Raw genomic sequence first — 14010 nt, 5'->3', positions numbered from 1 at the left:
GTTAACACGTAGTGCTAGCATTGGCGCTTGTCTTCGATTTTTACCAGTTTTTTTTTTAAAACATACTGCTTTTGTCCACGTTCCACGAAACGTTCCCAGATTCTACTCAATAGGAATCAATATGAACTTACTGTTTCTGTTTCAACTCTTTAAACTTGAACCGATTGGTTCATCATATTTTTCAATATTTCAGATAACGTGACGGTGTGCCCATTCAAAATGAGTCTACTGTTATGTGCATTTCTAACATATAATTTCTGTTATGAAGGATGGCAAGCAGGAAGGAAACGCAACGATCTGAATCATCTACCAACATAAAACCTAACGGTAAATTTTAATGTTCTCTCTGATATGAGCAAAGTAGAAGATATTTTCCCTGTCATTAAAGAGCACACATGGCTAAATGATTGAAAGCTGTCTGTGTAATATACATGTATATGTATGAGCCGGGTACATTTGAATTACCACTGGAACATTATCTTCTCTATAGTATGCATTGCAGTGCCTTCTACCGTTGTGAAATGACTTTTAATTTTACCATAATCCTCAACCAACCAAAATGCTTGGACAATAGGCACACATTTATTGATGGTTTCATTGTGGGAAATATGGAATGGATACCCTGTGATGTGAACTGACAGAATCAATTTGTCATATACCAGTGTAAAGATTAGAAATACAGAGATACAGATGGTGTGTTCAACTTCACTTTTGCACCCCTGCCAGTTCGACTTTCGCAGAGTTCGACTCGGATGTATAAGACGAATAGTTTGTTTTTTTCTTTCAGACAAGGTTGTATGTATGAAAATGATAATGAATTTCATAAGAATGGTGTGACTATTTTGCGTAAGGTAAGTTGTGGGATTTGATCGATGACGTTATGCGGAGGAGTGTATTATCCAGGTCAGTTGCGCTATTCGTACATGCGCGGAGTGATACTTAATGTCAAACTAAGATGAATGTGGTAGTGTCGAGAGGAGTGAAAATATGTATCACTACGCTATGAAAAGAAAGATGGTATATAATAAACATAAAACGTTTACTGGAACTCTAAGATGTCATGGGAGCAGAGAAACAATTCATTCTTCTCATGCAATACAAAACATCAATGCACCAGCATGACGTTCTGTATATGTACGGGATAATAAAAGGCCAACATATCACCAGTTCGTTGGTTATGAAATATGGACCAAATAGTCTTCCTTTTGGAAGTAAACAATAGCGAAACATAGCCTCCCAGGTATTAATGTTTAGAGCGACTGGTTAAACATCAGAGTGTTGATTGAAATCTTGTAGTAACAACAGAGATATAAAAGCAAGTTGATGCCAGTACAACGGGTATGTGAATTTGTTGAAATCAGATTTCAGCAGCACTATGACAGCCGTGAATGGAGCAAACTGCAGCTTCAAGGACACATTCCTACGGCGTGGCAATACGATTTACTGCAGTACAATTTACCATTATCAAAGCTTAACCGAGAAGACCATTGCAACCACCAGTTACTGGTCATCGCCGCTGATAAATGCTACTGTTTCAGGCTGGTTTTGAACCTTTGTCACTGCAGATGAAACTACAATGTATAAGACCGTTTAACCCCACAACTACCATTACTACCAACTTTCATGCATATTGATTTCTCATAGTAAGTAAGATCGTGTGGAACGTTAAACACCTGACTCATTAAATTAAAAGGTTTAACGTGACAAACTCAAGAGAGGACACTTTCTTGGCATTATCAATGCACTAACTTTGATTTTCCTACAATTGTATTAATGTCTTTTGTATGTCTTAATTTCAGTGTTTGTTGATGACGATGGAGTCTTCACTGTTGATTTCTCTGGCAAGGAAGAATGCTCCTGGATACATTTTACAGAATGGACATGTATGCTACCATCAAGGGACTATGAAATCACATTCACACGAAGAATTAACGAACACTTATGTAACATGATGTGTCACTTTGACAGACCTCCTGGTGTGAAGCTGGTGAGGTTACGGAATCCTGAACAAAAGGTCATACTTGTCTTCGGACATGACACAGAGGCTAACGCTTTCAACATGTTTAACAAATTCACTGATGTGAGAAACACTGTCTTATCATTTCTGCATGAAGTAAAAATACACGTTGAAGATATGAAAGTGAGAGTACGACTCACAGGAACGAGTCCTTCAACAAGGCAGCAAGACCAAGGTAAAACAACATCTTTATTTTGAACGTGTCTCTACTGGCTTCTACTAAATTACACATTCTTTCCACTGCAGTATCATCTGTGCCAAATGCGACAACTGTCTTTGATTGGAACTGTCTAAGTAATGTCCACCAAAACATTCTACCATATGTGAAGCATGAAGCAGATCCCTTTGTCAATCTAAAGAAAAAAGTCGCGACATCTGCACTCGATTTTGTTGCACGATTGAGTTTTCGATGAAGCAGTTTAGTTAAATGAGTGTTGGAAAATACATTGGAGGTCATGAAGAGCAATGGCGTACATATCTATTCCGGAATACAGCACAGATATCAAATGTCGTTATTTGCACCAACTGTCGGTCTGTCGGTCGGCTACAGCAGTGGCACGTATTTATTCCTGAACAACTCGCCATGAGATCACAACACATTTCACTAAAACTTCTAACTTTTGCACGTTCATGATTTTCCAGACTGTACGTTTGCCTGTTTGTTCGGGGCATGATCTAATACACGCGATTTGATTTGAATTTCACAAAAGGCTTGTTTATGGATGAAGTACGCAAGAGTATTTTATATCAAGGCTACCAAAAGACATTGTTGATGCATTTCTACCACCCTTCTTCACGTTGTGTTGTCGCGTAGTCTCGTGTCAGTGGGTGTGGCAGTACATGAGCTAAAATGAAGACAGGAAATGACTGCTTAGTATTTTCCATTAGTTTGGCAAACTACTTTAACATTGTGTACAGTAGTTCATTCATTGTTGCGTTACATGAAGCAAGAACATAAACAGCGATGTGTAGAATTTATAAATCAAGGAATTGTACATGATACACTCAAAAACAATTACTGCTATACTGAAAGCTATTTTCACACTTATTGTACCATTTACCCCAAACGAAATACATGTCTCGGGATAAAATAGGTATTTTTGCAATGATGTATGAGGCCTGCTACTAGGAAATATAATATATTTTTCAGGACAATATTTAAAATTCTAAATTCATCTAATAAACACACTTCACAGGTGTTCGCACTTATTGTGCGGTGGGAATACTCTACACACGTTTCCTTTTGTTACAGAGTACAGGTGTTTATTTGATCCGAAACCAGATTATCCTGAAGGAGAAAAGTCAGAAACAACGTGGTTCTGCATGCCTAACACCCCCAACCTCGTGGTCGACAATGAAACTAGCAACAGTCGGTTTTCTCGACTTAAAAAAGATATGAGACGTTTTGCTGGGGCTTGTTTGAGTAGAGTTTCAACTGGTTCTGTCATATTTACCTTTTATCATGGAAGCACAGAAGACGCTCTGGAGATGATCAGTAGACATGAAGAAGTGAGAGCAATGATCCTGGAATGTCTCCGGGAGATAGATTCTACAGTGAAGGACATCCAGATGGAGGTCCAGCTGCAGGACTTCATAGGTAAGGGACACATTAACGTGGGTGACACGGAACAGGATCTATCTGGTTTTGTTTTATCTTTAACCAGTTTGATGAACCTGTAAATGGGAAATAGCTTCACAAACCAAGTGAAAGTCGATTTCAGTAAACTATGCTCGCTACTTTTGTGTAATGAGTCTTTTAGTGACGCTTTTCATTTACGTTTGTGTCGTTTAACATATTAAAACTATCAATGGTAGGTACAGTTAAATGTTTCCAATATTAGCAAATGGAGAGATTAGAGATCTATTTCAGTACAAATACTAGGAGAGAAATTATATCTATAAGTGTATTCAAAGCTGCGTACTAGGCATTAATCAAACATGCTTGTTATTCTATTATCGTGTCTTAATGTAGACTTATGCAGTTAGCAATGATGTGATCTGAGAGATGCTTCTATACAGTTTTACATAGTGTCAAGGTCACGTCCTATTTTATGGTTCTAGAGCACAAGCACTTGCTGTTCATTCGTATATTGTAGCAAAACACTATTTAGTAATGCTTAGACTGTTGTTTTCCAAAGTCGAAGCGCTCTTGCTTGATTCTGAGAATGTCTGGTCCAGAATCGATTTGTTTGTTTACACCTTCGTGCATCTATAATGCAGCTGAGATAAATACATACTGGTGAAAGCCTGTTTCTTCCGGTCACGCATCAGAACTACTTCTTGATAAGCATGAGATGAGCAATTGCAGTAAACGTGTTTGTGACAAGCAGGCGGTAATCTTGAAGAATAGACGTGGTTGCTACAGGTAGATTGATCATTTAGTACGTGCAATACGTGCTGTGGCGTGAAATCAATACCGTTTAACAAAAGTCTAACAAAGCGCCATCACGACACGAGTCATTTATTTAATGTTTGAACATTTCAGCTAGATTAACATGTCCAAGTTAGGAAAACATGGGCAAATGGTTCATTCTCAGGCAAGGGAGTTAGCTTACAACTTTATTATTTATATGGAAAAGACATATACAACCAAAACAGACGCTATTACCGGTCTTTCCAACCCATCTTTGAAGTGCATTAATGTGGAATGTGATAGGGATACGAGTCCTACCAAATTGCGCAAACCCAAACTTGATGATTTTGAGTGATGTGCAATCCGTCAATTTGTACAAAGTTTACATGGAGTACAATAGGAATTGCCTTCTCTATATATGATATGGCAAGATGCCAATTGCACAACCAGGGTTCAAGGGAAAGTTTTGGAAAAAAATCTGAAACACGCAGTCAAATAGTAAGGTCTTAATGGAACGAAAAGACACCGTTGCAATGTGTTTGCAACACATGACACTTGCGCAGAATAAAGAAATACCGAAATGAAAATAGTACTATCGTCGATGAAACATGGTTGCATGTACACCGCATAGTCCCAAAATGTTGGAAACTTGATGGTGAGGTTGTAATAAATGAGGTTCAGCCTCCGTCCGGCACCGGACCTCGGCTTATTGTGGTTCATGCATAATGATAATGGCTTTGTACCAAATACTTTACATGTATTTGAATCAAAGGTCAAATCATCATATTATCATGACAAGATGAATGTTGACATGGCTCCAGGAAAAACAGATTCCAAACATTCCACCATACTCCGTCATTGTTATGGATAATGCGCCATATCACAGCAAGCAAGCGGACAATGCCCAACAACGGCTAACAGAAACGATGATACAAAAGCTTGGTTACAAAGCCACAATACTGCATTTGATGATAGAATGCTAAAATCCGAACTGTTGTTTCTGGCACAATCCAACAAAAAGGCTCCCTCTGTAGAGTAGACATTATGTTGAAGCAACATGGCCATGACGTACTGCGTCTTCCACAGCACCACGCAGAACTGAACCCAATTCAGTTGATTTGGGCCGATGTTAAAACTCATTTCACTACACAAAACTTGCAGCTCAAAAGAACTCCGTTAAAAGGTTGTCATAAATGAAACGATGTCTGCAATCGGTGCTAAGGAATGGTCCGAATGTTGTAAACACGTCAAAACTATTGAAGATGACTGCTGGCAACGGGGATTTGCAGTAGAAAAGGAAATTGACAGAATCGCGATCAATTTAGGACTGACGGGTAATTCAGACACGGAGACCGATTCAGACAGTGACGACTAAGGCCCGAACTCAGCCTGTCTAACTCAGTAAACTCTATAATGGATCTGATCAGTATTTCACCCCTGTGTGGAGAGGATGCACCAGACTACCTGTCGGTTATATATCCGTTTTGTAAACTTAACAATTTTATTTTTGTTTCTAGCACTTCTGTCAGGTGTTTTGTATATAAAGTTATGCATGTCTTGGTTCAGTTTCTTAAGATCGTAGCTCTTACATACTAACCAGTCAATCGCACTAAGAGACAAGGGATAAACTGTATTAATTTAACGCCACGGTCAGGATGTATTGCTTAATCTCCAATCTACCTGTAGCAACCTAGTGTATTCGTCCAGGGCCTGATTCCTCTAAGCGATTTTAGCGCTATGATGATCGTAACTCCGATACTTTAACATAGACTTGATCGTAACTCTGATACTTTAACATAGACTTGATCGTAACTCTGATACTTTAACATAGACTTGATCGTAACTCTGATACTTTAACATAGACTTACGATAGTCGTAGTGCAACGATGAAAGTAACTCCGATACTTTTACACAGACTTACGACAGTCGTAGTACTACGATGATCGTAACTCCGATACTTTTACATAGATTTACAACAGTCGTAGCGCTATGGTGAACGTAACTCCGATACTTTTACATAGACTTACGACAGTCGTAGTGCTACGATGAACGTAACTCCGATACTTTTACACAGACTTACGGCAGTCGTAGCGCTATGATGAACGTAACTCCGATACTTTTACATAGACTTACGGCAGTCGTAGTGCTATGATGAACGTAACTCCGATACTTTTACACAGACTTACGACAGTCGTATTGCTATGATGAACGTAACTCCGATACTTTTACACAGACTTACGACAGTCGTAGCGCTATGATGAACGTAACTCCGATACTTTTACATAGACTTACGACAGTCGAGCGCTATGATGAACGTAACTCCGATACTTTTACACAGACTTACGGCAGTCGTATTGCTATGATGAACGTAACTCCGATACTTTTACATAGATTTACGACAGTCGTATTGCTACAATGAACGTAACTCCGATACTTTTACATAGATTTACGGCAGTCGTAGTGCTACAATGAACGTAACTCCGATACTTTTACATAGATTTACGACAGTCGTAGCGCTACGATGAACGTAACTCTGATACTTTTACATAGATTTACGACAGTCGTAGCGCTACGATGAACGTAACTCCGATACTTTTACATAGATTTACGACAGTCGTATTGCTACAATGAACGTAACTCCGATACTTTTACATAGACTGACGACAGTCGTAGTGCTACGATGAACGTAACTCCGATACTTTTACATAGATTTACGACAGTCGTAGTGCTACGATGAACGTAACTCCGATACTTTTACACAGACTTACGACAGTCGTAGTGCTACGATGAACGTAACTCCGATACTTTTACACAGACTTACGGCAGTCGTAGTGCTATGATGAACGTAACTCCGATACTTTTACATAGATTTACGACAGTCGTAGTGCTATGATGAACGTAACTCCGATACTTTTACATAGACTTACGACAGTCGTAGTGCTATGATGAACGTAACTCCGATACTTTTACACAGACTTACGGCAGTCGTAGCGCTACGATGAACGTAACTCCGATACTTTTACATAGACTGACGACAGTCGTAGCGCTATGATGAACGTAACTCCGATACTTTTACATAGACTTACGACAGTCGTAGTGCTACGATGAACGTAACTCCGATACTTTTACACAGACTTACGACAGTCGTAGTGCTACGATGAACGTAACTCCGATACTTTTACACAGACTTACGGCAGTCGTAGTGCTATGATGAACGTAACTCCGATACTTTTACATAGATTTACGACAGTCGTAGTGCTATGATGAACGTAACTCCGATACTTTTACATAGACTTACGACAGTCGTAGTGCTATGATGAACGTAACTCCGATACTTTTACACAGACTTACGGCAGTCGTAGCGCTACGATGAACGTAACTCCGATACTTTTACATAGACTGACGACAGTCGTAGCGCTATGATGAACGTAACTCCGATACTTTTACATAGACTTACGACAGTCGTAGTGCTACGATGAACGTAACTCCGATACTTTTACACAGACTTACGGCAGTCGTAGCGCTATGATGAACGTAACTCCGATACTTTTACATAGACTTACGACAGTCGTATTGCTATGATGAACGTAACTCCGATACTTTTACATAGACTTACGACAGTCGTAGCGCTACGATGAACGTAACTCCGATACTTTTACATAGACTGACGACAGTCGTAGCGCTATGATGAACGTAACTCCGATACTTTTACATAGACTTACGGCAGTCGTAGCGCTATGATGAACGTAACTCCGATATTTTTACATAGATTTACGACAGTCGTAGTGCTACGATGAACGTAACTCCGATACTTTTACACAGACTTACGACAGTCGTAGTGCTACGATGAACGTAACTCCGATACTTTTACACAGACTTACGGCAGTCGTAGTGCTATGATGAACGTAACTCCGATACTTTTACATAGATTTACGACAGTTGAGCGCTATGATGAACGTAACTCCGATACTTTTACATAGACTTACGACAGTCGTAGTGCTATGATGAACGTAACTCCGATACTTTTACACAGACTTACGGCAGTCGTAGCGCTACGATGAACGTAACTCCGATACTTTTACATAGACTGACGACAGTCGTAGTGCTACGATGAACGTAACTCGGATACTCTTACATAGATTTACAACAGTCGTAGCGCTGCGATCTCTTTGATGAACAGGACGTGCCTGCTTGTCATAAACGCTTTCACTGCGCCGGTTCATCTGATACTTCTCAAGCAGTAGTATAATAACATAATTCGATTCGCACGTGAAAATTGTACTTTTCTATATTTAGACGACAACTTGTTTCCCTCTTGTTTCAAATGGAATGTTCTGGAGTGCATTCCCATAAATACAAATTAGGACCATTTGTTAGGTCGTGGCTCCTCTAATACTTGTCAAGCAGTACATTTGGACTGGTAGCTGCTTGACACAGGAGAAACTAGATCGGGTGCTGGTAGACTTGACACATGCAAGACGTAGACAAGATGGGGAGATCGATACCCATGTCATTTCATTTTCCAGTCCAAGGTCAATTATATCTCGCGTTTCGTCTATAACAGTAGTAATAATTCAGTGTGATTTACCAAATAGTGTTAATACTGCCATAGTCATAACTACAGACTATAAACAACATAAAGGCATGTCTCGTTTTAATTGATCAACGCTATGACCCTGGCAGTCCTGGAAATACAGGATTCTCCATATCTTCCAAGAAGATTGTAAGGTTTTACGATGCACATTCCATTTTCACTCCCTATTAATGCTTTTGTTAAAAAATTTTTAGCTTTTGAAAACAGTGTACCTGCCTCTCTGAGTGTTTGCAAGACTATTGTGTGATCTGTGTAGGTGATGTTACAAACGGACCCAAGTTACGGTTCAGTGTAATATTAACAAAGTGTTATACAAATTACTAAAATGTCCAAAACAAACTGCTGACGCAGAACTCTATTTCAGATTCACGTCCACTGCCTGGACATGGTGACCTAGACAAAAGATATGTGGACAAACAGGTATCTGTAATCAACACACCTGTCACTCATCTAGTTTATGGCATCATGCCAGCAAAGTAATAGATATCCGCGAACCTTTCTAATGCAAACACCGCACGTAACGGACTGGTCCGTCTTTCACGCGTGTAAACGATTGAAGTATTCTATGCTTATTTTGGTGTTGCATTGATAGTGAGATTCAACCACAGAGTCGTAAGACTAACATCAGTAAGTACTTAATTATTTTTAGAGGCCTGCATTTGTACTAATATATATTAATTATATATTGCGTTAACAAATACGAAACATTTCTCCCAAAAAGGAAACGCATATATAGGAATTTCAACTGTATTTTTATGTTTATTTTAAAACATCTTGTAGGCGTTAAAAGTCAATGAAATATAGCGGAATTGCACACTGGAAATGCAAGCCTATCGGTCTTAGGTACCAACTCGAGGAAAGTCAGTTTGAGTGGCACATGGATACGTGTGGTGGCGCTGAAATCAATATCTAGTGCGACCACCGTGGACATCCAGAACTGCACGGCATCGTCTCGGCATCGAACGAATAAGCCTCAAAATCTTGTGTTGCCCAATCGCAGCTCACTCCTCATGTAATGCCTGTGCGAGGTGCTGAAGTGTCTGAGACTGAGGGTTATTGTCTCGCACTCGCCTGTCCAGGGTATCCCACAGATGTTCGATCGGGTATAAGCCCTGTCAGCTTCACGATCAGGATAGCACAATAATGTTGTGTTTCTGGAAGAAGTCTCTAGTGTGACGTGTTGTGTGGGGCCTGGCATTGTCCTGTTGAATAAACTCAATCAGGTGATCAATGATCAAAGAAGGTGTGGTCGTAGGTTTTCGTCGCAGTACCGTTGAGCTGTCAGTTTGCCCTGGATCATCAACAAATCACTTCTCCTACAGCAGGTGATCCTCCCACCACATCATACCGTCGAACGTTGGTGCACCATTAAACTCGTAGTCGACGATGTTGTTGTCTCAGCACAGGGCCGTAGTAAGGTCTTGTGGCACGTAAACCAGCCTCTTTCAACCTGGTCCTGACGGTCTGTGCAGAAAGCCTCCTCAGGCCGGGTATTTGTCGAGCGGTACAGGTCGCCGTAGCTGTTCAATGACGCAGGTGATGTACCTCGATGTAGCGATCCTGCGCCGCAGTGGTCGTGCAAGGTCGCTCCCTAAGGGTGACATCTGCTATTCTATTCTGCCGGCGATACCTCTCCCAGAGCCCTGAAATGGTGATTTAGTGAACATTCATGCGTCGGGAAACTGCAGGTTCAGACTGGCTAACTTCAAGAAGACCAATGGCGATATGACGGTTCTCTTCACTTAGACGTATCATTTTGCATTAGTCAACCGTATTCCGTATTATTACAGTGAATAGTCGACAGACAGCGGCCAACCTTTCATACCCATCAATGAAACTATCTGAAATCCAACTTTCACATGCATTACATGAGAATTGTGTATTCTATGACACTGACACGCCGAAACTAAAAATCATTCTGTTAAATAGGGGTACTTTACGGACGATGCGTTTTGCTATGACCAAGAAATAAACACGATGGGACTCCTAAACAGAGCAAATCTGTTTTGTAAAATGAATCACCTTTTAATTCATTGCTGTGTGAAACTGCAATTTCTATGATGCGTTTCATTTTGGGAGACTAGAGTATATCTATTTAATATAGGAACACGACAAAGCGATACAGGAACTCTCACGACAAGTGGCAACTTTGACGCAGCAATTACAGGAGATGAAGGAGAAGGAACAAACACAACTGAGAGGTACATGTTGTACACTTTATATTTGCATGAGTATACAACCACCTGTAAATGTTCAAATTGGTCAAAGTGATTACATCCGTGTAATGACGTGTTCTGAACTTAAAGGTTGTCCAGATATATGTATGCTATGAAATACAGTAAAGTTAAAGAGGTGAACACATACATTCTGTTGGAGTGTTATATTTTGATTCTCACGTGGTATTCGGATTGCCTCAGGCATACGGATGTCAATGTGGGAGAAGAGGCCAGGTTCTCCACAGCCCTCAGAAAGCAGTGGAATCTGTGAGTACAAACTGACCACAAACAATTATTTAAAAAAAAAACAAATCTGCAGTAACTGAAACACATTACAAGACAAGTTCCGTCTTGTAGCTGAGTCCTGCTGTCCCAGACGTTCTATTTATTGTGGAGGTATAAGGGGTACATGAGATGACAAAGACACTCCAATTATACATTCACAAAAAAAAAATAGATCTTGAACAATTGGAACACGTTAGCTACGCTTCACTTAAATCATCAGGATTTGTGTCTTGTTAATGTTATCATCTTACTTAAATGTTACTTGTAAAACTGTTGTTTCAGTTTTAGCAACGGATACAATGACAGACGTTGGTGATGAGGATGACACAGGTGAGCTGGAACAGGAACAGGATCGGTATTTGTCTCCAGTCCTGTCGTGCAATAGATGCTAACATCGTTAACAAGCAAGTGATACGTAACAAGGACAAGGGGAATATACACACGAATGCTATTTGAATGTTTACAATTAACCAATTAATGACATAACTAATTATAGTTATTGTGATAACAGATACTATAAAGCTAGATGAACAAAGGGTAGGAGCCGTTAAATCTTGACTTGCCTTGATCTGTTAAAGGTACGGATGTAGGGAGCTACAGTTGTACTAACGTTGATCTCTGTAGAAAATAACTTCTGAACCGTAATCGCCACAGGCTTATAGTGCCACTGAGTGATATGTTCAATAAGTTTTTCTTCAGGTATTTAGTCATTAGTCAGGCTTATTTATAAATTAGCTGAATCCAAAGCTTGCCGAAATGACGTTATACTCTTTGTAGGATGGCAGTAGCTTCATAACAACTCCGATTAGTTCGGGTACTAGCACTGTCATGAAACGATATTAATCCTGCACAAACCACATGTCGAGCAGTCAGTCTTGTTAACTTCTGTTCCTTACATCAAAACTCAGTTTGGTTATTTGAACAGGGTGCTACTATTGATGTTTGATAATAAACTTAATCTGGCCACACTTAATCTGATCACATTTAATCTCCTAGTTCCTGTGTGAAAGCGTTAGCGTATAATAATGCAGTGTGTTCATGTATTTTCACAAAGACAAAACAATGCTGGTTTCTGTGAGAACGTGAGTTGTTCTAAATATATTTCTTAAAATTACAGAGCTATCAGAACCTGGAGGCGGCCACAAACAAACAGGAGACGCCAGTAAACAACAGGTATTGTCAGTTTGGTGTGTTTGAAAATCTTTACAGTCAGACTCCCATGTTGCCGATGTTCAAGATCTGCAAGTGGCACCACCCACAAATAAAATCTGGTGTTGATAGAGTTCATCGTTCTTACTGAGAGGTATTGGAAATGTATACGTGGAAAACAGGCGGGCCCTTGACAATACGAGATCTTGACCTGACAATGTGGCTGACATATATGCCTCTCAAATGCACATAAGCTTTAAATCAACAGACGATGTCAGAAGATATTAGTTGCAGCTGGATCCAATAAGCAGTTGGTAAATTAATTAATGCTACTCATTTACCCATCATCGCGAACAAATACAAGGCAGTTACTGCTGATTAAGCATTCTTACTCATTCATTCACATCTAACCATGTCTTGCAGCACACGTCTGGAACCGTCACTGATCTCGAAAGACAATTTGCTGACATGAGGCAGGAATTAAAGGCCACCACAGAGAGGATGCACAGACTTGAGATCCCACACCAGAAAGGTAACCCTTGTATTCAAAATCAGTACCATAAATATTAGTTTCCTAATCAGAAATGTAGAACAGATGGGAGTCAATTCCCCTGTACCTAAGAACAGCGGCCAGGAGACCCTCGAAAATAAGTGCCAACTTTAACAGAAATTTAACATGAACAGAAAGCAGCACATTCCTTCTCTGTTGCATCACTACCACTGGCACCGCTCCGAACAAACAGCTGAGAGAGTCACTCTCACTGTGAAGGTATGTCTGACTCACAATCCACAACCATACACAGCAGCATCACACAGGACCGAGAGCATTCCCTAGCATTGATACCTACAATGGAAGATGCAAGTCAACCCTATCATGAACATATGTACTGCATCTGCAGCTAGAATACGAAAGGACCTCTACCTTTTGTGACCAACTCGTGTTATTCCAGGACCAGCACCACACCGAACTTCAGAAGTTCTTCAAAAACGAACGACATCTTTATTTGTGATTAAGTTATGAGCATTAAGCATTAGTCAAACTCGGCTTTTAAATGTTTGACCTGTTTCAAACAAAGATTTTCATGATGACTTGTTGATGATCATGACATGGTTGTCACCAGCAGTTCCACTTATATTTACAGATGTACATTCCTGTATAACCTGTACGGAGCGCAAAAGAGATTATTTCCGCGAATAGACATTTGAAATTTTGCTTCATGTCCGCTAAAAGAAGTCTGAAAATAGAGAAATCAAAAGACGATTTCTTGGAGAGTTCTGCCATGATAATATATGTATTCAATGTCAAATATTTGTCTGAACTTACATGTAACCTTGATGTCATATATACTCTGGTGGCGCTTAACATCTACTCTGAAACAAAATGAATTGTCCCCAA

General features: G+C 39.9%; 1 protein-coding gene across 1 annotated transcript in view; it reads left to right on the top strand.

Annotated features, from left to right (window-relative positions):
• The first annotated feature begins 3340 nt into the window (after nt 1–3340).
• Nucleotides 3341–14010, top strand: part of LOC137282131 (fibronectin type 3 and ankyrin repeat domains protein 1-like) — a 35328-nt gene continuing 24658 nt past the window's right edge. The window contains exons 1-5 of the mRNA XM_067813857.1: nt 3341–3614; nt 11382–11447; nt 11748–11795; nt 12583–12638; nt 13038–13146. Of these exons, the coding sequence (XP_067669958.1) occupies nt 3341–3614; nt 11382–11447; nt 11748–11795; nt 12583–12638; nt 13038–13146 (553 nt within the window). The remainder of the gene's footprint in view (nt 3615–11381; nt 11448–11747; nt 11796–12582; nt 12639–13037; nt 13147–14010) is intronic.

This window comes from Haliotis asinina, chromosome 4, assembly GCF_037392515.1.
Source record: "Haliotis asinina isolate JCU_RB_2024 chromosome 4, JCU_Hal_asi_v2, whole genome shotgun sequence".
Classification (NCBI taxonomy): Eukaryota; Metazoa; Mollusca; class Gastropoda; order Lepetellida; family Haliotidae; genus Haliotis; species Haliotis asinina.
Note: the sequence above shows the minus strand (reverse complement) of the source record. Positions and strands in the feature narration are given on the sequence as shown.